The sequence below is a fragment of the Cyanistes caeruleus genome, chromosome Z, assembly GCF_971803275.1.
Source record: "Cyanistes caeruleus chromosome Z, bCyaCae1.hap1.1, whole genome shotgun sequence".
NCBI classification, from domain to species: Eukaryota; Metazoa; Chordata; class Aves; order Passeriformes; family Paridae; genus Cyanistes; species Cyanistes caeruleus.
Genome location: NC_141732.1, coordinates 6,930,085 through 6,957,490, shown reverse-complemented (window position 1 = coordinate 6,957,490; position 27,406 = coordinate 6,930,085). Strand labels below are relative to the sequence as shown.

Below are 27,406 nucleotides of genomic sequence, written 5' to 3'. Positions count from 1 at the left end.
CCCGCGGCCTGTGCGGCCTGGGGGAGGCTGGGCCAGACTCCAGCAGCTCCCGGGCGTGGGATGGAGAGTGCGGGACCCCCTCGCCCAGGCCAGGCCAGGCTCTGCTCTGGCCCCTCCTGGGAAACCCTCCAGCTCCCATTCCAGCGGGGTGGCTGAAGCCATTTCCAGGGGGACCCCTGGCCCCAGGCTGGGCCGGGCCACGGCTGCTGACATCTCTCCCCCCTTTGCCCGCACAGACGGCTCCAGGCTGAAAACCATCCACTGCCTTCCAGGGGCTGCCCAGCTGAAATCTGACACCATGAATACCTAGCCGTGGCCTGGGCAAAATTTAACTCTTTCACTGCACAGAGGAGACCTGCAGACTTTAATTGCCTCTCTAATGAGAGAAAACATCATGGTCAGTAAAAAAAAGTTCAAGCCTTGGATAGAACGAGAAGGAGGAGATGCTCTTATCAGCTGAAATATTCTTTTGGTGGGGCCATGGAGATGGACAATAATGTTCTGAAAATAACTCCTTTCTTTCATGAAAGAGTACTGGGGAGAATGAAGTATTCAAAGTGTAAATCTGAGCAAAGGTATCCATTGATGAAGCAGAGCAGACAGTGGAGTAACTGTGATCCCATGAGATGCTTGAACAGAGAGAGAGAGCTGAGAAAGACCCTTGGCCCCCAGGGAAAGAGCAAAACCTCTGCTCCCAGGGATGATCACAGAGACAGATGAAGAGAACCTTTGCCTTTGAATAACTCATCCTTCAAAAATACCCCTTGAGTTGATGGCCCATGAACACACCTCTGAGTGGTGTGAAAATGGGAGGAAGGCAGGATGGCCGAGTTTTTTCCTGGGAAGCTGCCTGTCCTGGAAATGAAAAGCCATGAGAAAACTGTTTTCTTGTAGAGAACTCTCCATGGAATGACACGAAAAATCTCCTTCTCTCCCTACAGAGACTGATGAAAAGACAAGTATTGTCTAGTTGGTAGTGCTTAAATATCCCAAGTTTTGTCTCTATGTTGTCAGATGGGAAAAGAAAGATTGCGGGGTTGTGGGGGGAAACTTTCTGGAGGTTTCATTCTGGTTTCTTATTTTTGTAGTCCTCTTAATCAAGTTCCTTTATTCCTTGTGAGTTTTAAGCCTCTTTTGCCCTTCTTCTAATCTATATCTCACAGCAAGAAATGAGTAAGTATTCTTGCGGCTTTTAGCTAGAGCTAAAACCCACCCCATTATTTGGTGCATAGGCTGGGAAATGAACATTGACAAATCTAAACTAGTACAGAGAATGAGAATAAAATTTCTAGCCAGATTTCTTTCTAAGAATTAAAATTTATCAGATAGTCTATGTCTGCCAAGTACAGCATATCTGCACCTGATACTGGCAGCATGATGGGGATGCCCAGTAAAATGGAAACATGGTTTATTGTCAGAAGAGTAGTAAGCATAAATCTCTGAAGAAATAATAAGTATCTCTATACTGCCTGAATTCTCTGTATAAAACCTGTGCCTATCACTGTCTAAAATGCATACTGCCCAAATATTGCTCTGGTTTGCATATCATGTTTTCCACAAAGCCTATTCTTGAATACCTATAAAACATTTCAAGAAATTGAAAACCAGTACTTTCTTATGTGTTGTAAATACAGAAATCATTGGCAACAGACTAACTCCTAGTAAAGAAACTGGGGAAGCTTCTAAAATCTTGAAAATGCAGGACTACAGGCAGCTTAGACTGACATTCACAGAGCTTTTGTGTCACTTTTGCACAGCACGTCATGGTGAAGCAGTTAATCCCCACTTTTGATACTTGAGCTGTCTTCTGGTAGAAACACGCAAGGATGCTATCAAATGTCTAGACAAGCCACCGTTTAGCTGTAGGCACAAATTTTTCTATAAGTTTGAGCTTCAAAAATATTCATTTTATTCACATCTATACAGTAATTTAAGTTTTGCTTTAATTTTTGATAACTATAGAATGATAAAAACTACTTTTTTCACATGTAAGTTCCATCAATATTATTCCCTACTAATTTTTGTTTAACAATATCAGTTTTCTTTCATCATCTTGAAAAAGCAATGTAATGCTCTATATTTTAGACTCCCTATATGCAAGACATAGATAATTATATTCATCTTCTAAAGAACTTTAGGATCTGCAGATGCCAAGTTTTTATAAGAAATCAATCATTCTAAAACTAACCATCAAATTTTGAGTCTGCAGCAGTCAGCTGAGTCATAAATTATTTTTATTTTGTATGTATGTATACAAAAATAAGGAAGGAAACACCATCTCAAGTTCTGAAATGTTGGAAAGGTAGAATCAGAAAGGAATTATAAACATGACTCCTTAGCCAGAAAGGCTAAAGAAGAAATACAAATGAAAGCACAGTTTGAATAATTCAAAGAAACCAGTCTGCTATGCCAGAACACATTCTTTCCCCCAGTAAAACTAAGCTGAGACCCCTCTCCCCAACCTCATAAGGAAAAGTCCAAAGTACCCCTGAGATAACTAAAAATATGCAAAAGCAGCGATTTCTATAGGTCGCACACAAATGTTACTGTATTAGTATACTTTCAAAGATTGGTTAGTAAAGGAATAGAATATTCAAATGTAGAGGTTATAGAAGTAATTGTAAAGGAGAGCTCGCTCTCTTGCTTCTCTTGCTACTCTCTTGTCTCTCTTGTCTCTCTTGCTGCTCTCTTTCTCTGCTCTTGCTACTCTCTTGCTTCTCTCTTTTCCCACCTCTCTCACTTCTGTTCTTACTCTCTTTCTTAGCCATCTTAAGTCTTGAAATCATGTATTCATCTTTTACCCCCTTTTGTCTTGTTCCCTCTGAGCCTGCTTTGAGCTTCATCTGCTGGCTCCTAGCAGGGCTCTATCGCCCACGCCCTGAAATAAACTACTAACATCTAACTCAACTATAGATGTCTCTGCCGTGCCCCAGACCGTCCACACCCCAAAGTACCTCTTACACTGAAAAGTATCACCAAAAAAATAATAAAAATGTCTATGACTTTAGAATGGAATTTGAAAAGAACAATTTAGCTATAAAACTATATTGAAAAATATAACAATTTTGATACCTTACTAAAAGAAAAAAAAATTCATCTCCAGCAATTTGTTTTCCCACCTTTTTCTCCCAAGTGCAGTTTCCAGGTACATTTGATGTGGCAGAAATGCCACAGTCTCCAGTTACATACCAAATTACAAAGGCAGATGAAAAAGCAGAATTGAAAGTACAAGAGTGATCATGAGGGATTGAGTTCCTTCATTAGATTTTGCTTCTAAAAGAGCACCTATGCTCAGGTAAAGGCTGGGTTCATTTTGGCATTAGCACATACAGTGTACACCCAGGGCAGCAGCATGACAAGTTCTTTTGGTCAAGAAAATGCTAAATAGCATCTGCAAGGATCATGCCAGTCATAAAATTCTGGGGTTTTCTCTTATGTCTCAGAAAGCATCCACAGCTAGGTTTGTCTCCTGGGGTGTAGCTTATGAGCACACAATGATAACTAAAATTGAACTGAGTCCCCGCTGGGGAGGTTTGAGCTCAAAGTCCCACCACAAAAGTCAATATCCCTGGCAGCACTAGCAAATCTGGGAGGGTCATCACCTCCTCCATGAGCAGCACATCGAAGATTTTTGTTGCCAGGTATTGTGGGGACAATGATTATGATTACCAGACAGACTTTTCCCAAAAATGTCACTTCTGCTAGTGAGGTTTTTTGCTCAAAGCCCATGAAAGGCTGTTGACCCCTCTGCCTTTCTTCCCTGGCCATCAGTACCATAGAGACATGCTCTATTTCCCTCTCTTTATTCCTGATGGGGAAAAATACAATACGAGCACACTAACAAAGGTGTTCTGCAGATTGTTGCAGCAGGCTTTCTTCTTCTACTTAATAGGAGGGAAAATGATGTCATTCTTTAGATATTTGGAGACACTAAACAACATAGTGATGCAAAGGCATTCCTCTGGAATGAAAAGATATACTCATAGTGTTGTGACAGAACTACAGGCTTTCTCTGATGTCACAAATTAACAGTAACTCCAATGCTTCTTAATCCTACCCTTTCTATTGTGAACTAACAAATGCTGCAGAAAATATTTGCATCCTGAAGGATATGAAGAATTTATGACCTGGCTTTCCAGCTTCCCTGCTCTACTGCTACTGTACTCCTATGCTTCTCTTATACACAGATTTACAAAACCTGTTTACAAAACCTGTTTTCAACAGATTCAGTTTAGCAGCCAAAAATATCCATGGAAAAGAATAAAATAAGCAAAAAGGAAATTAGAAGGGGGAACAGATGCTAGTCATGCCACTGTCCTGTAATACACTTAACCTCTGTGCATATGAAGTCCTTGTGCTTAAAATCAATCCTCAACATACATTTCTCAATGCTTCAAGAGAAAAATTAGAGTGATTTCCTACCAAGCAGGGCCTGATCCCCACGGCCAGCTGAGGATTAGAAAGAAGGCATTACTTTATTCCAGTACTGGGTGTGTAGGGAATCCCTTCCTGAAAAGGTGCACTCCCAGCAATCTCACCTACTAGTTTGTATTTTTAGAACAAAGCCATATTCAATACTTTGCTGAAACTCACAGACTAAACCTTTCCCCAGATTATTTGACATATTTAAATCACCTCTCAGAATTTATTGACATGAGAGTAGGGTTGACCTGAGGCTCTCTGGTAGTCATTGTCATAGCTTCAGGAGGAGACCCATGTAGAAAAGAAGTCAAGACACAACAGGGGTTGCAAAGCACATTTATTCTATTAGTTGCAGTAGCAAATAATACATACCAATCCCTGGATTCCCAGAAACCTGTTGAACAGGAGAAGGAGATGAAGCATGGTACTCGGTGGGAGGGGCAGGAAGGCAGTGCAATTTCAGGACATCCCCAGCATCAAATCCATCTGCATCTCATCCTTCTCACCCCTCCAAGCCAGAGCCAGGCCTTAGATCTCCTGCTCAGGAGTGCAATTTTCCCATTGACAGCATCAGCTCCCACATGGCTGGCACAGGAGATGAGACCATGATGGCTCAGAATACCGACTCCATGCCAACAATGCCTCCATTGTGCACTGTTCCTCTTTCAAAAGTTAACTGCCCACCCATTGACCAATCCATTGTTTCTCTTGCAAGGGTCAAGTTCCCACCCTTTAAACGATACAGTTTTCTTTATTGTCTTGGTGACCTGCTCAAACATGGATCAAATATGGCAGGGCCTCAAACCTGACTCCGGTCCCTGACACAGTCTTTTGGAAACACCCATTCCTCATCTTCTCCTCTGGATGTCAAGAGACTCCTAAAACCACTTTGTTCTCTTGAATGCCTCCCAGCTACCTTCTTAACAGGACCACTCTCTTTATTCTCAAGGCTAAGATAGTCACTTGCACACATTAATCACTGCAGTGGAGGAATACAGGCCTCAGCACTGTTTGTTAAAATTAACAGAATTCACAAGATTAAGCCCTATTGTTTACATGTCAACATTTTCCCAACACCTCTCCTTCCTTTTCTGGGAATCAAACACAAGCTTATAGTCAAGAAGGTTTGCAAGTGCTCTTGCTGCATGAAGCCACATTGTGTCTTTCATTCAGAAATGAAGGAAGAAAACACAAATTGCCTACTGAGACCCTTCTGCTCCCTTCCAAATCACTACTGAAGGAGAAGCCTCAGGCACATCCTCACTCTCTCTCTCTCTCCCAGCAGCTCCCAGCTGCATTGCACAGTGCTTGCTGTGCACCAGAGAGCACAAAGCAGGCTGGCCTCGTGCCCCTGAATATTTCTGTAAAACACACTGCATTTCACACCTTTGCTGTGGCTCAGTGCAGAGCTCCAGGACTGCAGGCACTTTGTCCCAGAGCTGTGAGAGGCACTGCCTCCTGCACATCTGACCTGACTTGCTGTCACTGCCTCACGCTGGCCTCGCTTCCCGTGGCAGAAATGCCGTGCCTGAAGGACACTGCCCTGTGCTGGAGCCTGCAGAGCAGCCCGGCTCCCTCCCCCTGTGCCAGAGTGCTGCACACACTGCTGACCATTGCCAGCAGTTCCAGGGCAGCCGGCAGAAGAGCAGCAATGGTCAGCCAGGGCACCAGCCCTCAGCTGCTGTTTGCCTTTCTCTCCTCCTGTGCAGACTCCAGATGGCCAATGGCACCAGTGTGTGCTGTGCCCAGCACGGCTACGCTTCCCCTCAGGAGCAGCCAGCTGCCAGCTTGGCTCTGAGAGTGGAGGATTTGCCCTCTCCCAGCAAGAGGCACCCAGGGCCGGGCTGCTGCTTCTTGCCGCTCCAAGGGCCTCCTTCCAGCCTGTCTCTGCCGAGGCTCAGGCTGCTCCAGCCTCTGCCAGGGCTCTGCTGGGGCTCCAGGCTGGCCAAGGTCGGGCCCGCTCTCACCTCCCAGTCGCTGACAGCTCTGCACCAGAGGAGACCTTGCAGAGCACCCTCATTGATCTTTCTGCTTTCTCACTTGAGCAAGACTCTCCTCCAGCCAAAGAGATTGCATTTGAGACACAAATCCAAGTGGCAGGAACCCAAATACTCTCAAGTCACATCTGCACAGACTGCATCTGCACGGGATGTTTGCGTTGCACCACTCCTCCTTTGGTTTTTCCTGCAAATGCCATTGCTGTTTCTGCCTCAACTGGAAATGCCACAGCTGCGGAAAACTTAGCCACTGTGCCATATTCCAAAGGCTGTGTGATCTGGAGAGGATGCATGAAGAAGAGCCTTCCCCACTTACAAACCATACCAAAGAAGCCATCCATGTCACTTTTCACCTCTAAGAAAAAACTGGCACTTCAGAAGGAAACATTGAGATTTCTCAAAGGGACAGAAGGGAAGGAATCATCCAAAGGAATTGAGGTTAGAGAATATTTATTGATTTAAAATCCTACTCTATAATCCTAGTCTTCATTACTACTCTACAATCCTACTCTACATTCCTACTCTACATTCCCACTCCACAATCCTTCTCTAAATTCCTACTCTACAATTCTATTCTAAGATGGCCAGGGCGAAAACTGTTCTAAATTGATTAGAACATTATCCTTCTCTCCTTCCAATGCTTCACTGAAAGGATGAGTGGCACCAGGCTGGAGCCAGGCTTGGCCGATGTTACAAATTGATGCTGCAGAAAGGAAAAGAAAACAAGAAGACAACATGATTTTCCAAGCTGAGAGCTTCAAAGCAGGGGAGTATTTTTTAAATGCAAGGGTGATTGAGTCAGAGTAGGTCTAAGGAGCATGGGGCAGCAGTGGCATAGGTTGGCCCAAGAGCTGGTAGGTGCCCCACCCCTGGAAATAGCTCGGGTCTGAGTATCCTGTTCTCTTTAAAGATGTCCCTGCTCTCTGCAGGACACTCGGACCACATGAGCTTTACAGGTCCCTGGCAGCCCTGCCCAGTCTAGGATTCCTCACCATTCTCAGTTCAACAGCACCAAGATTGGAAGGGAGGAGGAGGGGGGGCACATCTGATGCCTTGGAATTCAGTGGAAGAGGAGCCCATCCCTCAGCCACTGTTTCACTTGCAGCCCCTTGGCATTTTACCTGCAGGAGCTCCTCAGCAGACCAGCGCTGTGCCTCATCTGTCTACAGGCAGCAGCTCAGGAAGTTACGCAGCAAAGCTGAGAGGAGTTTGGGCTGCCGCAGCTGTGGGGTCCCTCCTTTGGCTATCAGGAGTTGAACCTGGAGCAAACAGAAACACAAGGCTCCACCTGCTTCTTTCCCATCTACAACTGCTCTCCCAGAGCCCATTGTTTCAGCTCCACGCTGCAGTGGTAGTTTTTGCCCGGGCAGAGAGGCAGAGATGACTTCCCTGTATCATCAAAAAACCCAAGCCCCAAAGCAGCTCCAGCTTTTCCAACATCCAGCAGGTCTTGCTTTGGCAGCTGATTTCATTGACTGATCTGGTTAGTGGGAAAATAAAGACATATAAATGCATGTTTCCTTCTCTGAGGTTTCACGCAAGCTTGACAGGCTTCTTGGAAGAGGGATTTTGCTATTCTAACTAACTCTACTCTTTCCAAAAATTATTATATAAAAGGCATCTCAGCAGTGCTTGTTAGTCCCTTAAGCACAGCTGCCATAAAACAAAACTCATCAAGTTTTTTGTCCTGTTGTTGAAAACAATGGTATTTGGAAGAAAAGGAAGGAAATCCCCCAGGTGCTCTTCAGGGAAGGAAACAAACATTTGGGATCCCCTATTCAACACAGATACATTAAGATGCCTCCACAGATGTATTGAGATAAAAATGTCTTTTTGGGAACACTGGAGCCACCTGTAGTTTTGTCTCTCTGCAGTCTGAAAATTTCAGGTTCCGTTATGTGGAAATAGGAGAACATTCCTGCTGAAATCTGAAGAAAGAGAAGTGTCATCCCTTTGCTAAGCCTCTGCTCTTTGGATACTCAAGTCAATGCATAAATGCTGGGCCCATGCCAGAAAGTGGCAGGAAACAAACTGGAGGTTTTGGCAGGCTTTCCCCATCACCAGGCTCCAGCTTGGTGATATGGAGAAAGTGGCTTGGCTTATGAACAAATATGGTCACTAAGTGTTTCAGCAGCACGGCACAAGAAGCAGCAAGGACTCTGTGCCTTTAAACCATCCTCTCCAGGTTGCAGGCAAGTTTCCCTGTGAGAAGAATGGGGGCGCACTTCTTCTCTAAAAACCACTATTTTAGAAACTTTGTTTGGTTTGAGTCTTTCCTTCATTGCTGGTAAGATAACACCAGTTCTGAGGTGCTTTTTTCCTGTTATTAGGGCCATCTACACAGCCAAAAGAGCTGGAACGATAACCCAAAGCAAAATGTTGCCTGAGAATGGAGATTGTTTGCATGGGGTAAGGCTTGAATTGCCTCACTGATGCAACCAAACCTAGAGCTGATGCTGATGTGCTGCAGGGACATTTCTAGAAGGGGGCCACGGTGGAAGTACTTGCAGCAGATGGCAATGGCATTTTGTCCAATGGCACAGAGAACATGGGACAGGTGAGAAAGACAGCAGGATCAGAGAGTATTTGCTCCTTACCGAGAGAGAACCTCTACGGTCATGAGGGACTTGTCGTTCCACCATTTCAATTCCCACAATTCCAAAGGACCATATGTCCACTTTGGGGCCATATGGTAGACACAGCACCACTTCAGGTGCCATCCACCAAGGAATCCCGGCCACCGAGCGACGATGACTTTGCTCAGGGGTGAGCTGAGCAGAAAGGCCAAAATCAGCTGAGGAGAAAGCAAAATACTAGTTTTATTTGGATCCTGTCAATTAGGAAACCAAGCTAAAGAATTGCCCAGTAGAAGTTGGAGAATGTGCTGTTGCATTTCCTGGGCAGCAGTCCCTGCTCTGTTTCCATGGGTTTTATCCAAGGAAATATGGCACTGGCTACTTAAAACATCCCCACAGTTTTTACACTTCCTCCAGCAGCACATTTTGTTGCCCTGAAGGTTTAGATTGTAGCTCCCTCACTCTGGAAGGGACACACACAAACACACACACACACACAGCAATACCACTCTTGACTGCTTGTGGTACCTTGTCATACCTCTGTGCACATCACAGCTCTGCCTTCAGCTCACAGCAGGGGCACCTGCACTGCCAGCAGCACCATTTTTGGGGAACTGGCAGTCACTGAAAGCAGCCCCACACCCCACATCCCTGGGAGGCTGAACCTCACCAAGAATACACTGACCCAGCTTCACAGAGCCGTCCGTTCTGAGAAGGATGTTGCAGCTCTTCACATCTCGATGGATGACATGGTTGGAGTGAAGAAAATCCAGTCCTTGCAGGCACTGAGAGAGAAAACAGAAACGGGGGCAAAAATGAGTGATGTGATTTCATCACACAAGCAAGGAAACAGCTGTAAAAATTCCCTTTAATGTAATGGCAGAACACAGTGCCACTGAGAGGAAGAGCCTGCTGCTGCAACAGCAGCAGAGCAGGACCTTTGTCAGGAAAGGCATGGCAGCTTTTGAAACAGCAGCAGCAACTGCTGTTGTAGACTGTCCCCTGCAAACCAGGTAGAGTGACTGCAGCTGCAGTGGGTGTGCTCAGATGCAAACAGCATTTGCGCTGCATTACTATCCTTTTCAGCTGAGACCTAAAAGAAATTAGTCTCTTTTTCTTCTCTGCTGTTCATTTCAAATTCTGCCAACCAGCACCTTTGCTTTTACAGGCAAGGAATTCAGTGGAGATAAGCACAAAGTAAGCATTTAGAGAGGCAAGGTGGAGAACAGCAAATCCAAATAGAAGCGACAGAACTAGAATACAACAGCAGGAGATAAGAGTACAAGGAGTGAGTAGAGTGAGTGCAGGGACACTGGCAGGCAGTTCACTTGAAAGGCTCTTGCTTGCTCATAGCATACCAGCAAGACAGAAACCAAGCTTGGCCCATGAAATCACTCCCATTCTGAGCCCCAGTTTCCCAGACAATCTTGCTCAAGCCATTGGAAGCACAGCTGGGATCCCTGACCTCACGACTGACAGCTGCAATCTCTCCTTCAGACATGTAAGTCTTGCTGATGACATCAGTCAGAGTGCCTCCGTCCATGTACTCCATCACCAGCCAGAGTTCCTCATGCACAAGGTAGCTGAAAGAAGAAGGAAACAAGGCCATGCAGATGAACATGTATGGCTACTTGTTTTTTTGCTCAATTCTTGTTTCTGGGTCCCTTTGAGACAAGGACAAAATAAAAGGAAAATTGCCTCTGGACTGTGCAGTGTTTGCAGTCTGTGCTGTCTCAAGGAGAAAGGCATGTATGTAACAGCCCAGATAAAAAAGCTGCCACGCATGGTATTTCTGGAAATAAGCACCTAGTCTTCCTGGCATGCACAGTAATGGGAAAGAGGGGTAACAATCCAAGGGAAATCCTCTCTAGGACGGATCATCAGCATTTAAGAAACTTGAAAAACTCAATCCCGAGAAAATGCAGACGCAATGAACTTACAGGGTATTGAATTATTAAGATAGGGCTGATCCAGATTTTTGGACAATTTCAAACTGCCTTTATCAAGGTAGATGAATGCAGACAAAATGCAGTCTCTTCCCACCCTCTGGAGATAAGCAGAAAAATAATAATTAACCAGTAATTAAGAGCTCTATTTTCTGCTAGTGGCCAAAGCAGGTTGGGATAAGACCATGACCACTCACCTGTCTAAATAATTCACAACACTGGGACTCCTATAACTCTTCATGATCATGATTTCATTAACAGTTAATTGCTTCCTCCTCAGTCCTTGAAGATTGATTTTCTTTATGGCCACCTAAAATGATATTGAATATGAGTAACTTTAGAAGTTGGCATGGAGCTTCTCACATGGAGTAAATGATTCTGGAATGGCACAGCCAAGCTGTGCCAAAGCACTTTGTGATTAGACATTGGAGTAATTAGGAAGTGACAATCCAACAGCCCATTGCTCTGCTCCCTTGGGGACAGTTACATAACACCTGACCACTGACACATTGCCTTGTCCACTTGGTAACAAAGGTGTATCAACTCTCACCCACAAAGTTCTGACCACACTCTCTGCTGCTCTGCCTGCACTTCCAAAGAAGTAATCTGTGCCATGGTACTCTGTGGATACAGGCAGGCCTTTGGGCTTTTAGGGACACCTTGCAGATCTTTCCCTACGTACAGCTCCCAAGTGGCTAATGAGCTACCAGTAACATTCAGATGTATTTGCTGTCAGCCAGAAATGAGGATTCAGGACTCTGAAGCTGTAGCCCCAAAGAGCAGAGAGATGCTCTAAGTGACATGCTAAACCTTGGTTTTAGCAAATGAGAGCAAGTGGGCACGTCCTTCTTTGCAAGGAACCACTGCCCTCCTTGCCTTCCTACTGGCAGCTGAAAAGGACAAAGACTGTCCCAAGTGCAATTTGCAGGCTGGCACCAGTCTGTGCTTCTTGTGCCTTTGTTACACAGCTCTACCCAAAGCTCCAGGCACAGATGTCACCTGTAGGGAAAGGCCTTGAGAGCAGCAGAGTCTGCAGGGGCTGTTGACATTTACCTCTCCTCCTGTGGCAATGTCAAGTGCTCTAGAAACCTCTCCAAAAGCCCTAGAAACAAAACAGCCGCAAAGAAAGGAGAAGCCATTTAGATCTTGCAGTGAAAGCTACTCCAGACAGGAGATCTCTGCTGTAAATACCTAAAAGCTGCAGGTTGCAGGAGGGGTCTGCCAGAAGGCAGAGGATACATGGGCACTGGGCCTGTTCCTGAAGTGCTGGGCTTTCTTGCCTCAGCTCAAAAAGACAGCTTATTCCTTCATCTCGGCTATCAGTTTCCAAACTGGGCAGGTCTAACCTTGAGCACGGAGAATTTCCTTTAGCAAACTCTTGGAAAGAAATGTCCCTGAGGACTGTTATCTGACAGCTATCATAAGGGGACAGGTTGCTCTTTCAGGTAAGCAAGGTTCTTCTCCTGTCATTTGTGTGGCAAAATTCTATGATCTTGAGACATACACAAATACTAAGGAAATTACCACAGAGCTGTCCCACACTTGAGAGACAAGGAGATCTACCAGGTTCTGTTCCTTGCTGCAGGCAAGACCTTGGTTGGCAGCATGGGGAGGTCTTTGGCAATGCCCTCTGAGCACACTTACAAATTCTGGCCAGTACGGAGAGATGGTGCAGACTAACCCTGGTGTGTAAACATGTTTGCAGCTTGTCTGACTTCCCACTTGATGGATATTCCACCAGCAAAACACCTGGCCCAAGGCTGTGTAGAAGTAACTGTGGACTCACCCACTGCGGAGATTTTCCAGTTCAGTGTATTTTCGTATGGGATTTTCCACGTTTACCATTCTCCCTGAGGGAAACAAAATGCAAGATTCTCACTTTCATGCAGAAATATCACCTTCCAGGAGATACGAAGGGCAGCCCCACTGTCTGGGGCTCTGAACCCTTTGTGGTCAGCTGGGCAGCAACAACAACAACAACAAGAGCAAGAGCAATAAGCCAGGCGGTTCTGCAGTCTAAATGGCCAGTAGAGAGACTGGTTTTGTCCAGTCCTTTGAAGACCTCTCTTGTCAGGAAATAAAGCCCAGGGAGATGCATTCCCAGGAGAGGAGGGCATCTTCTCCAACTTGCAGCCGTTTCCCAAAAGAATGAATGGCTTTTCATCTGTAAAGCAGAGCAGCTGATGCTGTAACCCATTCCAAGGGGGCTTTCAGCATCAGGACCCTCACCCTGTATGAGCAGGCTGAGCTCCAAGACGCCCTTGCCCGTGGCCCATGGGAAGAACACCAGTGCTTCCCTTCACCCTGACAGCACGGATCAGTGGCTGCCATTGGACTCGGCCTCTCAGCACCGCACACGTCCCCTCCACCTTCCCAAGTGGGCACAGCGGGCAAGGGCAGCGAGGACAGCAGTGCTGCTCAGGCGCCGCTGTGACACGCACAGCTGCCCAGAGGAGATGCTGTCCCTCTCGGGAGTCCAGGCCGTGCCGTGCAGAAGCCGGCCCAGACGAGGGGCTGCTGCCTTGGGCCAGCTCGGCTCTGCGGCGGCCGGCCGGGCGGCAGCGCCACTCTCCCAGCTAAGGAAGGCTCCAGCCCCTTCAGTCACAGCAGCCCTCAGGGCCAGGGCACACAGCAAGGCTGCCAAAGGCCAAGCATGAGCACTGACAAGCCATGGCCACAAGCCACAGCCAGCCTGAGCCCCTGACAAGCTGCTGCCCCCATTCAGGACACAACGGGATTGGCTTTGGCATCAGACACACCGAGGATCAATGCCCTTTTTTGTCTCAACAGGTACACACAAGTGAAATGGGATCTTTTCTCAGCCCCACCAGGTCTTTATGGGAGGGCACAACACTGGCAGCTCTTATGGGCAAGAAGTAGATTAAATGGGTTGTGCTGCAGAATCACAGAGGGCTTGATGTGTTTTCCTAGAGACTGATCTGAGCAGGGGTTGGGCCAATGGGTAGCAGTCTAAGAGTCATGGGAATGATTTGAATCAGATATGAAAAAGTGCCATGGATCTGAGGAATACACTGTGGAGGGGCTGGAGGCTCCCTCCTGAGAAACACCTGCGGTGAAGTTTTATCTGATCACACCATGTCTGTGTGTCTCTTGGAGATATCTTTATAAGAATAAAAGTAGGATATTAATTTCAGACTGTTATACAACTTTTTTCCTTGTGGGCCCCGTGAAAACTGCTCTTGCTCTCTGTTTCTGCTGTCACCTGATGTTCTTTCAAAGGAGTCCTCATTGACAAAAATACAGCATTCTCATCAAATAATGTTGTAGATGTAATAGTGGTAATAAGAATGTTCATAAAAATGACACCAGTAAGACACATGGGGCAGAACAGCTCCTTCAGGATGGAGAAAATCTCGACCAAAAAAAACCCCAAAATAAGCCAGAAAAACCCCAAATTAAAATCAGAACTGCAAGAAAACCACAAAACCCCAAAGCATTCAATTTCTCTGAAGCATTTTGGTTCTGACAAGTGTAGTGGTAATAAGAATGTTCATAAAAATGACACCAGTAAGACACATGGGGCAGAACAGCTCCTTCAGGATGGAGAAAATCTCTAGCAAAAAAAAAACCCAGAATAAGCCAGAAAAACCCCAAATTAAAATCAGAACTGCAAGAAAACAACAAAACCCCAAAGCATTCAATGTCTCTGAAGCATTTTGGTTAAGACAAATGTAGGGAAGCCTGGAGTCTAAGCTGAATTTAGGAATCAAATGTTCTCTTTAGTTTGGCCACTAGCATGCAGCACTTGCATAGATAATTTGCTAGGTTACAGCCTTCTGCTGATGCAAGAACAATCTCTGCTTCTGCCTTTAGGAGAAAACAAAGCCCAGGCAAACCCGAGCCAGTCCAAGATTCCCTCAGAGGCAACAGGAACACCCAGAGTGCTCTCTCACTGCCTTGAAGCACAGCAGTTCCTGTGGGGAGCCCTAAATGTCTCTGTGACACCAAATTGAGGAGGAATATTTGGTACAGCTATGCTGGCACGTGCACACAATTCACTCTCCCTCAGACTAGAAATACACAAGCCATACTCAGAAGCTCCAGGAAGTCGTCCTGTAGCTGAGCAGCATCTGTGTCAGTGCTGGAGATGGATGAACTGCCCGGGCTCCACTTCTCTGGTTGGGGAAACAAGGCTCCTTTAGTTGACGCTGCTCCTGCTGCTGCTGCTGCTGCTGCTGCTGCTGCTGCTGCTGCTGCTGCTGCTGCTGCTGCTGCTGCTGATGCTGCTGCTGATGCTGCTGCTGATGCTGCTGATGCAGCAGATTCAATAGAAGAGCGTGTGTAGATCTGAGAGTAGAAATGAGTTGGTGTCAGAAAGATGACTGACAGAGATTGCCCTAAGTTATCTTTACAAACACAAGCCTGTAAGAAGTTGCTCTTAGCCACATGCCAAGCTCATAAACTGGATTATTTTGGATGCCCGCTTCAGAAACCAAATGGTCAAAACCAGAAGTTGGTTTTAATTGGGTTCATAGACACCTTCATATTCCATTTTCATGGATTTTCTGAAGGATGACTGCAACAACGACCATTCCACTCCCTCCCAAGGATCCCTTTCCCCCTCCAAGGGCTTCAGACACATCTGCAGCTCCTTGTTCAAATGTTGTACCTCTTCCCACTGAGTCCACTTTTCCTCCACCATCTTGGAGACACGCTCAACCTTCAGCATCTCTGCTTGGGACAGTTGCTGTGCCTCGCGCCAACCTTGGGGCTCTTCATCACCAGTCATTTGCTGGAAGCCTTCCCAGGCTGCCAGGTGAGATGTCAACATTTCCACCTCAAGTCAAACAGAACAAAGCAGTCAGAGACTACAACTTGTCCCTTTCTGCCAAGGCTCATTGACTTGGAAAGGGAACGAGCAGGAGAGGAGCAGATTCCACAAGGGATACAGACAGCTTGTGGCTTGTGTTCAACATCTATCTGGGTGACTGTGTTCACTTGCAAAAACACCTGAAGAAATAAGGAGAGCAGGAAGAGGCCAGCAGGAATGCATTCAGATGAGTGCTGGCAAAAGGGGAAAATGACTTGTGCCACTGTCCAGAGCAGTAGTTGGGATTCAGCACACCAGCAAGTTTCCTTTAAACCAGCTGGGATAGACACTACAGCGGGATGGCACTGAGAGGCATCACCCCAGCTCCCTGCTGCTCTGCAGAGGAAAGGCAAGAGGGGCTGAAACCACCAGATTGCAGTGACTGCAGTGGCTATCGCTGTTTCACTCACTTGTTTTACTAGAGAATCCTTCTTCTGAATCAGGTGATTAATTTTCTCTATGAAAATTTTCAGTACTTCCTCCAGCCTCTTCTCCTTTGCGTCGATCCTAGCCTCTGTTTCCTGCAGCTCTGCCTGGAGATTTTCCTTGATGTCCTCTAAAAAACACGAGAGAGACAGCTTGATGAGTGGAGTGACTTCTACTCTTTCACTCACCTGATTCTGTTGATCTCCTCTCTGTTCATGGAGCCTCATCTCCTCTTCGGTGCTCCTCATGCCTTCCTGGCCTCCTCTTCACTGCCACGATGGCACTCTGAGCTTCAGGCAACTCTGCCTGTGGCACTGCCTTGATATTCTGTACACACAAATGGAGAACAAGTGACTGGGGGCTGCCATCAGGCTCAGCTTTTCCCTCTTTCAGCCTCAAAATCACACTCCTTCAGTCACTTCTTTCTGCTTCCCTACCCCCCCCTCTTTCCACTGTAACCCTCCTGTCCCAGAGCTGATCTCTGCAGATTACAAGACTCTGTGCTTTCAGTGCTTCTAGGACTCCTGGCCTCCTCAGTCCCAAGAGCTGTGATTTATGCCCCTCCTCCTGCCCTGCACTCTGTCACCTGCTGAGTCAGGCTTACCTGGCCATTCTCCAGTGTCCCTTCCACCTGCTGCCCAAGCTGCTCTTCCTGCTCTCGGGCTGGAAACAGCTCTCCCTCAGTCTGGCATGGCATCTCTGACAAATCAATCTGCTCCTGCTCTTTCTCCAGAACAACCTGCACAGAAAGCAAGAGAACATGGCCTTCAATTCCCCACACAATATTTGTAGGCCAAGACTCAAACACTGATGGACTCACACGTTCCCAAAACACTGTGCTGCTGCTCTTCTAGCTTGTTCTCTGCCCATGGGGAGACACAGATTCCAAAGTGACACTGGCAGTACAATCAGGGTCCAGCTGGGTCTGAATCCCCAACAGACTCTTGGACAGCTGACTGGAAATGTGTGCCATTTCTCAAGGGTCTGCTGAGGGCCTCTCTCCCATTCTGCTCTGTCCTCTTTGTCTTTCCATAGTCACTCACACTCAGCTTTGTCCCACAGCTACATCCTGGCTCTGCAGGTGGCTTCTTGTGTGATTTCATCCCTTGTGAGAGACACATGTGGAGTTCATGTTCTCTTCAGGCCTGCACCACCATTCCTGCCTTTCTGACATGTACACTCTTGTTAGAAATCCTGCTCGTTCAGGAGATAAGGATGTGTGCAATTTGATCCTCTGAGGGAGGTCAGAGAGCCCCTATGGCCACCTGAGTATATGGAAGAGGACCAAGGTGTTTATCCTCCCTCTTTTGTCAGCTGAGAATTCTGAGCGGCACTAACAGAGATCCTCCAAAAGGCCCCATCAACAAATGAATTGACACACCCCTAGGGATGCCAATGAAGGAAACCATGTGTCATGTAATCCATGCATGACCAAACTCTCCAAACTCCACCTAGAGCTTGAGATTGTTCCACTCCCTTAGGACATGCAGCAATTTGTTGCATAAAAAGAAGGTTTCACAGCAGAAGAGAGTGGAGGAGGAAACGAGCTGTGAGGGAAAAAAACAACCATCTCTGCAGGAGGAATCATCTCTGTCTCCTCTGGATCAGTCAATGGAACCTGTCTCTCCTCCTCTCCTCAAAGTGACGCCTTTCAATTGGCCGTTATACCACCAGCTGCTTTGGAGCAGAGATGGGAAAATTCAAATGGAATATTTGATAGCTATCAAATAGAGATAGATAGATAGATAGATAGATAGATAGATAGATAGATAGATAGATAGATAGATAGATAGATAATCACTATTATAAACTCTCTTGCTATATTTTCTATCCCTACACACATCAACACTTGGTAGCCAGTGCCCCCATCAGCAGCAGTGCTGAACTTGCTCTCCTGTTGCTTCAATAAATCACACTCTTGGGGAATCTGGATTGTGTCGGTGCTTTGCTGCCAGACCCAGAGCACTGCTCTGGGAACTGCAGTCTTTGTGCATCTGTGCTCAGACAAGTTCTTCTCTTGGACTCAAGCACACTGATGGTGCTGAAGTGGCTGCAATCAGAAATGAAGCCCAGCCCCTCCCAGCCTCTCTGATCTCTCAGCACCAGCTGGAATGCAAGGCCATTGATTTCCTGCTCAATTCCCAAACACAACACCTATTGATCAACCATGGGCTGCCAAAAGGCATGGGCACTGTTCACCTGAAAGTGATGTGCAAACCCTGCTGTCTGGCCTGACACCAGAACAGCTCCTTCTGCCCCAACATCCCCACCCCAAACTATGTGTTCTCCTGCAAAAATACTGCATTTTCCAGAACTGCCATCTGCCAAATTCAAATTCTGACAGAGTCTCTTCCAGTGCTGCAAGTGGGCAGGAAGGGTTGAGCCAAAGCACCTTTAATGGCTGCAGAAGAAGAAATTACACAGGGTTCTTCCTACTATCAAGCAATAGACAAATAAACAAAGCAAAAGATGAAATTGTCACCCACTCCAGGGTCTAATCCTCTTGGCTGCAGGGAGGGGATGTTTGGCAGGAAAGTGGCCCAAGTAGTGAGCACTGTCATGTAGGGATTGATAGAACTCTGCTTGAAGCAGACTTGAAGCACCATGGCGCTGTCCAGCACAGGGGGACGCTCACTGCCCTGCTCCTGCTGCCCCACTCTTGCTGACACATGGCCAGAATGCCCCAGGCCTTCTTGGCCACCTGGGCCCAAGCTAGCTCACGTTCAGCTGCTGTTGAGCGACACCCCTGGGTGCTTTGTCCCAGGCAGCTGCTCAGGCACCAAGTTACACATTTGACCTTAAAGACACCATCCAGAATCTGGAGATGTCTTTCCTGTTCTTAGCAACACAAGATAGCACTCAAGGACTTGTGGCTTTATCCCAGCCTCCAGGCTCCAGGGGAGTTTTCAAAGCTGCAGACTTCAGAAAGAAAAGTCTCAACAGACATATGGAGTCTCTGGTTTTTGACTCAGAAGAAGGGTTCAGAACTGTGCAGTTTGTGTCTTTTGCCACACAAGAGAAGAGTGCCCCACATGGATTCACCGACAACAAAATCATCTCTTTGCAGCTTATCAAAAGCCAGAAGAGACGTGGGCTCAGAGCACCTGTAAGCTCTGCTACTGACTGCTCTGCCTGAAGAGGCAAAACAACAACCTGGCAACAAAAGCACCAAAATCCCTGATTTCAGTCAGAAATTTCACATCCCCAGTGTGTCTCTGAAATACTCCCAGGTAAGCACACCCAAGAAGGCCATGGAGACAAACCAGCCCAAAGCGCTTGTGTGGTCAGATCCACATCTTTTGTGCCTGCAGCTACTTGGCCAGTCTGTAGGGCACAGGACTCTCCAGACCATAGTGTCCTCTCCAGAATGTGACATGGCCGAGCAGAGTGTATTTGAAATGCTCCCTCCTCTGGACACAGGGAGCCTTCATGCTTCAGGCTGGCCCCTCTCAGAATCCCAGCAATTGGGGGCCTAAACATGACATATCAAAAGTCATTTTTCAGCTGCCATTGGCTGGGGTGACTTGCTAGGTGCTGGCACGACTCCAGCACTCAGCAGCCTCAGCTACCAACAGCAAGTGCTGGCTGCTCAGGAACTTGCAGCTGTGCCTTGCACTAAAGACAACACCGGCCAGAAGTGGCACTTACAGTCTCTGAATGTTCAGGCTGGGGTGTGACCACTGCTGGAGGCTCGTGGTCATTTTGCTCCTCTTTGGCCTCTTCTCCAGGAGCAGGGGGAGCCAGAGAAGAGTCTGCTGTTGGTTCTGGGCTCTGTGCACAGATAGTAGTGTTAGGGACAGGCAGCTACCTATCATTTATAACCTTATTTCTATACAGCTCTATCTCTACAACCAGCTCGACTAAGGACAAATCATCCACTTTGATAGCAATGGGATTCTAAGTCACTCCAACTAAATGAAAACGAGTTAATTCAACTAGACTTCAAATTGTCTGAATTAGATCTCCCACCCTGGCTACTATCAAGAAGCAGTGCTCTCTCTGCAAGACTGGTCTCTGGTTCTTTTAAAGCACTGCAGTGGAAAATGAGGAAATAGGCAGCAATGCCTTTGCTATCACTGCTGCAGACATGGAAATGGATTTCCTTTCAGCCTACTCAGCTGGCCACCTACACTCTGCTGCCACAGGCCAAGCTCCCAGCTTGCTCCACAATTCTCCAACAACAGGAATATCAAAGGTTCCTTTCTCACTCACCTCAGGATCGGCACCTCTGAACACACGCCTCAGGTGACCTGCAGTGAGCAAGGGAAAATGAACGCAATGGGGTGAGAAAACTGCCTGGGCTGCTGAATCCCATAGAATAAGTGAACCCAAACAGAGGGTATTTTCCTCTGACAGCATCCCTCAGGGGACACCATTCTTTCACACATCCAAAAAGGAACTGGGCACTATTCTTGCTTGTGCCTACACTTTGGCCTCTTTTGCTAGTAAGTGAATACAAACTTGATCAAGAAAATGCAAAGTGTTTTTCACACTCAATGCTTGTGTCCTGTCCGACAGATAAAGTAGCTTTTGCTCTTTTCCCTTGCAAGTACTTCATTTAGAGATAAGTTGCATGCAGTAATTCTCATTAACTTGCTGAAAACATTGGCCCAGAAAACCTTCCCCCAAATCCCCCTGAGCTGTGGCAGTTCTATTGTGCAGCACAGCAACAGCAGCTCCAGCATTCAGGAGCACACACTCGCTGCTTTGGAGTTTGCACTTCATTGCAAAGGGTATTGCTATTCTAGCACTCAGAAAAGGGTGAACTTAGTCAAATCCTTTCATGACAAAATTGAGAACAAGAGAAGCTTTCCCTCATTTGTGGGGAGAACCACAAAGTCTTAAGAAGGCCTTCTGAGAAGGTCTCTGCATTTTCAAAGCTATCCTGCTTGAGCCAGCAAACTGAGGAAAGGACAGACTCTGCTGCCACAGACTCTCCTGTGCAGGGAATGGAACCCTTGCGAATGCTGCGTGCAGACGCCTGGCTACAGGCATCCCGTTTTTTGCTAAACTTGTTGACAGGACCTTTAGCAAAGCAGTGGCATCCTAATGGTCTTTCTGTTTCAAAATCAACCCAGTGACTAAGAAAAAGCAGGAAGACCTACAAAATCCAGGTTAGGTTACATCCAAGGAAAACATCTACTTACGTGCCAGGTTGGTCAGGTAATAGCCGGAATAAACAAAGCTGTAAACAGTGCAAACTGCAGCAGCGAGTGGCTCCATCACTGGAGCACTGCTGTGCCAGTTTGCAGACACTGCTCCAACACAAGAATCACGAGGCTCCTGTCAGTGTGCAGCTGCCCACTGACAAATGTCTCAAGCAGGAGGATGCTCCTGCACTGAGCAAGCCCAAGAGCTGCTCTGACACTGAGGCCTTCCGTGCACCAAGGCAACCTTCTGATGTCACCACGACAATGTGGCAGCCATGTCCTGACATCACAAAGCAAGTGTTCTGCCTTGGAATTTATGCAAATTTATGCAAAGTAACCCAACCTCCCCTACAGCAAACACCAAATAACCTGGGAAGTTCTCCTCTGTCACAAAGCTGCACAAAGTCCCCTGGTGAAACAAACCCTGTTGTTCAAGGGATCCAAGAGTAAAAGCAAGAGTGGCCCAAGCACCTACAGCCTGTTCCCCAACTGAGCACTCACATGGGACCAAAGACAAGGCAACCAGACCAAGAGAATGGCCCAAAGCATTGCAAAGAACCAGGAAAGAAAGCACTGTTGCCATAACAGCTGAAATAATTCTTAACAAATCTCTCCACATATTTGCATATTTATTGGATGTGCCCAGGGCTCCTGTGTACATATATCTCTGCCTTTATTCCCATTTGGAAGAAGTCAGACTGGCAAGATCTGCCCAGCAGCAGCAGCAGCAGCTGCTCCAAGCTGGGAACATGAGTGGCAGTGCTGATTTCCAGAGGCTTCTGTCCCCCAGGTGAAGCCAAGGCAGGAGCAGATTGAAAAGTGCTGGCGCTGCTGCTGCTGCTGCTGCTGCTGCTGCTGCTGCTGCTGCTGCTGCTGCTGCTGCTGCTGCTGCTGCTCAGTGCCAGAGAGCTCTGTCTGGGCAGGGCATGGTGCTCACTGTGCTGTGGGCTCTTTTTCCTGCCAGATCTGGACACACCTGGGAACAAATGATGATGACTTCTGGGAAAAAACAAGGGGGTTTTGGGAGCTAATTACTCTGCACACACTCGGGCCACCTTTAGCACAGAGCTTTGGCTCTCAAAAAAGGTAAACCAGAGAGAAAGAGCTGGAAAATGTTTCATTTTGACCTTTCTTACCTACTCAAAAAAATTGCCAAACTTAAAGTTACCAAGCAGTGCCAGTTCCCCATGGCCAGCTCAGGGTTCCAAAGGAGACATTACTTTATTTCAGTGCTGGCTGTGTAGAAAATCCCTTCCTGAAAAGGTGCACATCTCACCTACTAGCTTGTATCCATGGAACTAAGACATCTTCAGTACTTTGCTGAAATGCACAAGGCTAAACATTTCCCCTGATTTTCTGACATATTTAAATCACGACTCAGAATTTATTGACATGAGAGTAGGGGTATCCTGAGGCTCTCTGCTAGTCATTGCCATGGGTTCAGTTCCAGGATCTACATTTCTTCATGAAGGAATAGGAACGACACAGCACCAATATGAGGATCAGATCATTTGTTTATTTGTTTAAGCTTGGTTACATTTATGCTGTATACAGATCTACTCATACAAGTATTGTAGAGGCTAGGGCCCGGCACACGGAAGATACCGGGATGTAACGGAAAGATAGTAACCCCCCTCCTCTTTAGTATGGTAATGAACCCCGTAATTAGCCAATAGCACCTAGCTGTGATGAAAGCAGATGGGAGTAACACTGTAGGCCTAGGTTATAAAATGTCAAATTCTCCAGCAATAAACGCCATTCTGCCATCCATCACATTGATGCTTGTGTGTGGGTTTGGACCGAGTGGCCTGAGCGTTGGCCACCATGCTGTTCCTGAACCAGGGTGTCTGCCTTGCTAGGCAACAAAGTATCTCCTCTACAATTGGCTGCACACGTCCTTGTAAGCATTTTTTATTGGATAATTACATTTGTGTATATGGGACCACAACTTGTGTGTTCAGCTTCTCTATCTCTCATCTCCTTTTGGCTCTTGCTTTGTGTTCTTTTGCTGACCACGGCTGTTCCTTCCCTGTCTGATAACCTTGCCCACCTTATTAACTCTTTCTCTTTATGGTGAAATTTGTTCTAACGCAGCCCAGGGTCCTACATCTCCCCTTCTTTTCTTTAAAATTGGAGGAACTAAATGGTGCAACATTTGTTGAAGGCATAGTAAGAAACAAGGAAGAATCAGCAGAAAGCTCAGAAATACAATCAGTAACATTATTGCCCTCTTGACCAAGGTCTGCCACCAACCCCTTAAACCCAAACTAGCAAGCCAGTCTGAAAACGGATCATGTCTTTCTCTAATATGCTTCATGTTTTCATGTAGTCATGCCAATTATTTATGAATATATTGGGAGTGCTCAGATAAATTAAAACAACACATTTCTTCAAAATCTTCACACCTTTGTCCATGTGCTAATAACAAAAAATCTATAGCTGCAAGATTCTGCATGGGTGGCATACCTAATACTATCAACATCAGTTAGCAATTCATTCGACACTTTCTTAGTCAAATGCAACTGTTTGTCTCTCCAACAGGCAAGACGAGCTTTATTTTTCACATTCGTGGCAGCCATTCCCTCTGGTAAAAGGAAAGATGTTGCAATGACAGTCACCAATGATGGTAATTGCACATTAGCATTACAAGTCTCATCAAAATTCCAAACGGATTTCAGAAACTTTATTGATTTGCAATCCTAGTCTACATTACTATTGTACAATCCTACTCTACAATCCTACTCCAAGTTGGCTATGGAGAAAACAGTTCTAAATTGATTAGAGCATTATTGTCTTCTCCTTCCACTGTTTCACTGAAAGGATGAGTGGCACCAGGCTGGAGCCAGGCTTGGCCGATGTTACAAATTGATGTAGCAGAAAGGAAAAGAAAGCAAGAAGAAAGCATGATTTTCCAAGCTAAGAGCTTCAAAGGCAGGGGAATATTTTTTAAATGAAAAGGGGATTGAGTCAGAGTAGGTCTAAAGAACATGGGGCAGCAGTGGCATAGGTTGGCCCAAGAGCTGGTAGGTGCCCCACCCCTGGAAATACCTGAGGTCTGCGTATCCTGTTCTCTTTAAAGATGTCCCTTGCTCCCTGCAGAACACAGATTAGGTGAGCTTTACATGGCCCTTTGTGGTAGTTTGACATTAATTGACATTTAGGGAAAGAAGTAAGAAACCCACAAAGGGATTTCTTTGAGAGCAGCTGCTGAAAGCTTCCTCTGTGCCTGAGACAGGCCAATAGCTGGCTAGTGCTGAGAACTGACAACATTTTGCACCATTTAGAAATTAGATCAGCCTCTGTGATGATCCCCATGTTAAAAGCACAAGCCCAGGGACTGGCTCTCGTTACTTCCAGACCCAGAAGGGAATGGAGCTCTGGTGAGGCCGGCCCTGCTGGCCCACGGCCTGTGCGGCCTGGGGGAGTCTGGGTTGGACCCCAGCGGCTCCTGGGCTGGGGATGGAGGCTGCAGGCCCCTGGCCCCAGGCAAGGTCGGGCCATGGCTGCTGACATCTTGCTGACACTAAATCCCATCCCCAGTCCCCACCGATGGCTCCAGGCCGAGCTGCCCCTCCCAGGGGCTGCCAGGCAGAGAGAGGGGCCCAGAATGGCCTGAAATCCAACACCGTGACTGCCGTGACCTGGGCAAGAAATAACTCCTTCACTACACAGGTGAGACCTGCAGACCTCAATCCTCTCTCAAGGGAGAGAAAAAAGTGACAACACATAGAAAGCCAACATGATAACACCAAGGTCAGTAAAAGAAGAAGTCAAGCCTCAGATGGAAGTTGGATCAGGAGATGCTGAATGGGCTGCAATATTCTTTTGGTAGGACCATGGAGATGGACAATGATATACTGAAATATCTCCCTTTAATTCATGAGAAAAGTATGGGGGATGAAGTATTCAAACTGTAGATGAGAGCAGAGGCATGCATTGATAAGAAGCCAAGCAGGTGTTGGAATAGCTGTAATCCCATGAGAAGCTTGAACAGAGAGAGAGAGATGAGAGTGAGGAAGACCTTTTGCCCCCAGGGAGAAAAGAAGAAAAGCTCTGTTCCCAGAGATGATCACAGAGACAGATGAAGGGAACCTTAGCCTTTGAACAACTCATCCCTAAAATAATACCCCATGAGTTCATGGCCCATGGACAGCCGTCTTAGGAGGCCTGTGGAAATGGGAGGAATGTCACAATGCAGCATTTTGGCTTGGGTAGCCCCAATCTCAGGAAATGAAAAGCCACGAGAGAACAGTTTCTTGTAGAGAAGTCTCCATGGCATAGCAAGAGAAAACTCCAGCCCCTACAAGAACTGATGGAAGACTATTGTCTAGTGGGTGCTGTTTTAACATCCCAGGTTTGGTTTCTACGTGGTCAGTTGGGAAAGGGAAATGTTGGGTGAAAAGAAAAAGACAATATTTCATGGGAAATAAGCTTTGGCAAGTAATATTTGACAGATTTTCAATGACCTGCTTTTGTTCCCTCTCCTTGTTATGACTGGACAAGGGTTTATTTGGTGCATTACATAAGGAATAAGCTTGGCTATGGGGAAAATGCAAGTATAAACACAGTGTAAAATATTTTTCCAGATGTGTCAGTAACTTCAATGGCCACCAGTAGTCAGCGCACCTTTCAGCCTGTAATTGTGTTCAGGATCAGTGCAGGATATTCCATGTCAGCTCCTCCTGCAGGGCACGTGGGCGCCTGGGTGTGCTGCTGGCTTGCTTTCTTTTAGGAGGCTGGGATGAGGAAGGCTCTGGGGGCTTTTGTCAAGGAGATGATATCTGAGTGACCGTGTACGTGCTCAAAGGCTCACAGACTGATCAGCCCATGGCAGGACTAACCAGTGCTGGGAGGGCTGCACCTTGCTGCCCTGCTTAGAGATGTTAAGCCGCTCCTTCACCTCAGAGGCAGCCAAGTACAGCACTTTTGTGCAGAAACACTCTGTTAGCCCTGGTTTGCACTGCTGCAGCAACTGGGATGGTTGGAGCACCCCTTTCTGCACTTGGAAACCAGCTGAGTCATTCACGGGACAGGGCTGGGAATTCCCCACATTTGCCCATTTGGAATTCCCTCTGCCCCAAGCGTGTCACATCCCGCTCCTCAGTGACATCCCACCCAACCTGGAACATGGAACTCCCCGTTTCCAAGGACACGTGGCCATTGTCACCGGCACACAGCAGGCCCGCTCAGACCCTTCCGTGGCTGCAGCGAGAGCGGAGGTGTCACAGTGCTAGGGAGTGTTGCTCCAAATTGCTTGGTTCTAGCACAAGGTGATCAAGAGGCCAATCCACGCACTGAGTGGAGGTAATTCTTTACAGTTCTGTGCAGAAATGGGGGCTCAGTGATAAATCCACAAAGCCACCGTGACAAGAATCAGAATGTTTTAGTATTTATACTATTTATCAACTAAAGCAATTAGTGTTCTTTGTCTCCAAGTTACCTAGTTCTTCTCATAATCACTATTCCCTCTACTATTAGATTATGATCCTGTCACTTCTCATGCTAATTAGTCTGCATGTTCTTGTCTCTCTGTTCTTAGTGAGAGCTTTCTGGAGTGAGTGGCCATGGTTTGCCCTGCTGCAATTCCCTTTTACCCCACCAGAGCTGATTCAGCACAGTTGCTGCTTTGGCTTTAGTAGTTGGCTCCTTGTCTTGGGGGTTCTGTCAAATGTCCTTGTGCCCATAAGTTCTGCATTCTTTGTGTCCACCATCAGTGGTACAAACTTCTTCCCAAGCCTTGCTAAGCTCCCCTAGGTCGGAGATAACTCTTGCCTGTCAAGCCCTACACCTTCAAAAGGCAATTCAGCCAAGAAGTAATTTCCTTTTCCAACACCTGGCCATCACTTAGAGCTTGTTGGCTACTTTCTGTTTCATGGAAATAATCTCCCTTCTTGTTGATGAGCCTTGGAAGCCATAAAGGCCAAAGAGCAAAGAACACCTTTTCCTAACATCAAGTTTACATTTCCCAGATTTTGTGACAGAAGCAGTGGCTGTGTGGGAGCGGGAGCAGCCAAGGCAGAGCCGGATGGCCGAGCAGAGAGCCTGGGCACGATCCACC

At 46.8% G+C, this 27,406-nt stretch overlaps 1 protein-coding gene across 1 annotated transcript; it reads right to left on the bottom strand.

Annotated features, from left to right (window-relative positions):
- Window positions 1-6,852: 6,852 nt before the first annotated feature.
- Window positions 6,853-21,579, bottom strand: LOC147648053 (serine/threonine-protein kinase PAK 3-like). The gene is made up of 15 exons (XM_086867799.1): window positions 21,346-21,579; window positions 20,411-20,448; window positions 19,847-19,969; window positions 16,803-16,937; window positions 16,183-16,525; window positions 15,572-15,739; window positions 14,994-15,249; window positions 12,728-12,791; window positions 11,995-12,043; window positions 11,139-11,251; window positions 10,461-10,578; window positions 9,681-9,780; window positions 9,017-9,213; window positions 7,541-7,678; window positions 6,853-7,122 (listed from the first exon to the last, which is right to left on the bottom strand). The coding sequence occupies exons 5-14, from the start codon at window positions 16,444-16,446 to the stop codon at window positions 7,583-7,585; spliced, it is 1,425 nt and encodes a 474-aa protein (XP_086723925.1). The 5' UTR covers window positions 16,447-16,525; window positions 16,803-16,937; window positions 19,847-19,969; window positions 20,411-20,448; window positions 21,346-21,579; the 3' UTR covers window positions 6,853-7,122; window positions 7,541-7,582.
- Between the last annotated feature and the right edge of the window lie 5,827 nt (window positions 21,580-27,406).

Excerpts from the sequence above, each read along its gene's own strand:
- LOC147648053 (XM_086867799.1), bottom strand. The coding sequence starts at position 16,446 with ATGAGGAGCACCGAAGAGGAGATGAGGCTCCATGAACAGAGAGGAGAT. Across the intron at positions 15,250-15,571 it reads AGTGGACTCAGTGGGAAGAG|ATCTACACACGCTCTTCTAT; the intron begins GTACAACATTTG and ends TTCTACTCTCAG. Across the intron at positions 10,579-11,138 it reads GTTGTGAATTATTTAGACAG|CTACCTTGTGCATGAGGAAC; the intron begins GTGAGTGGTCAT and ends TTCTTCTTTCAG.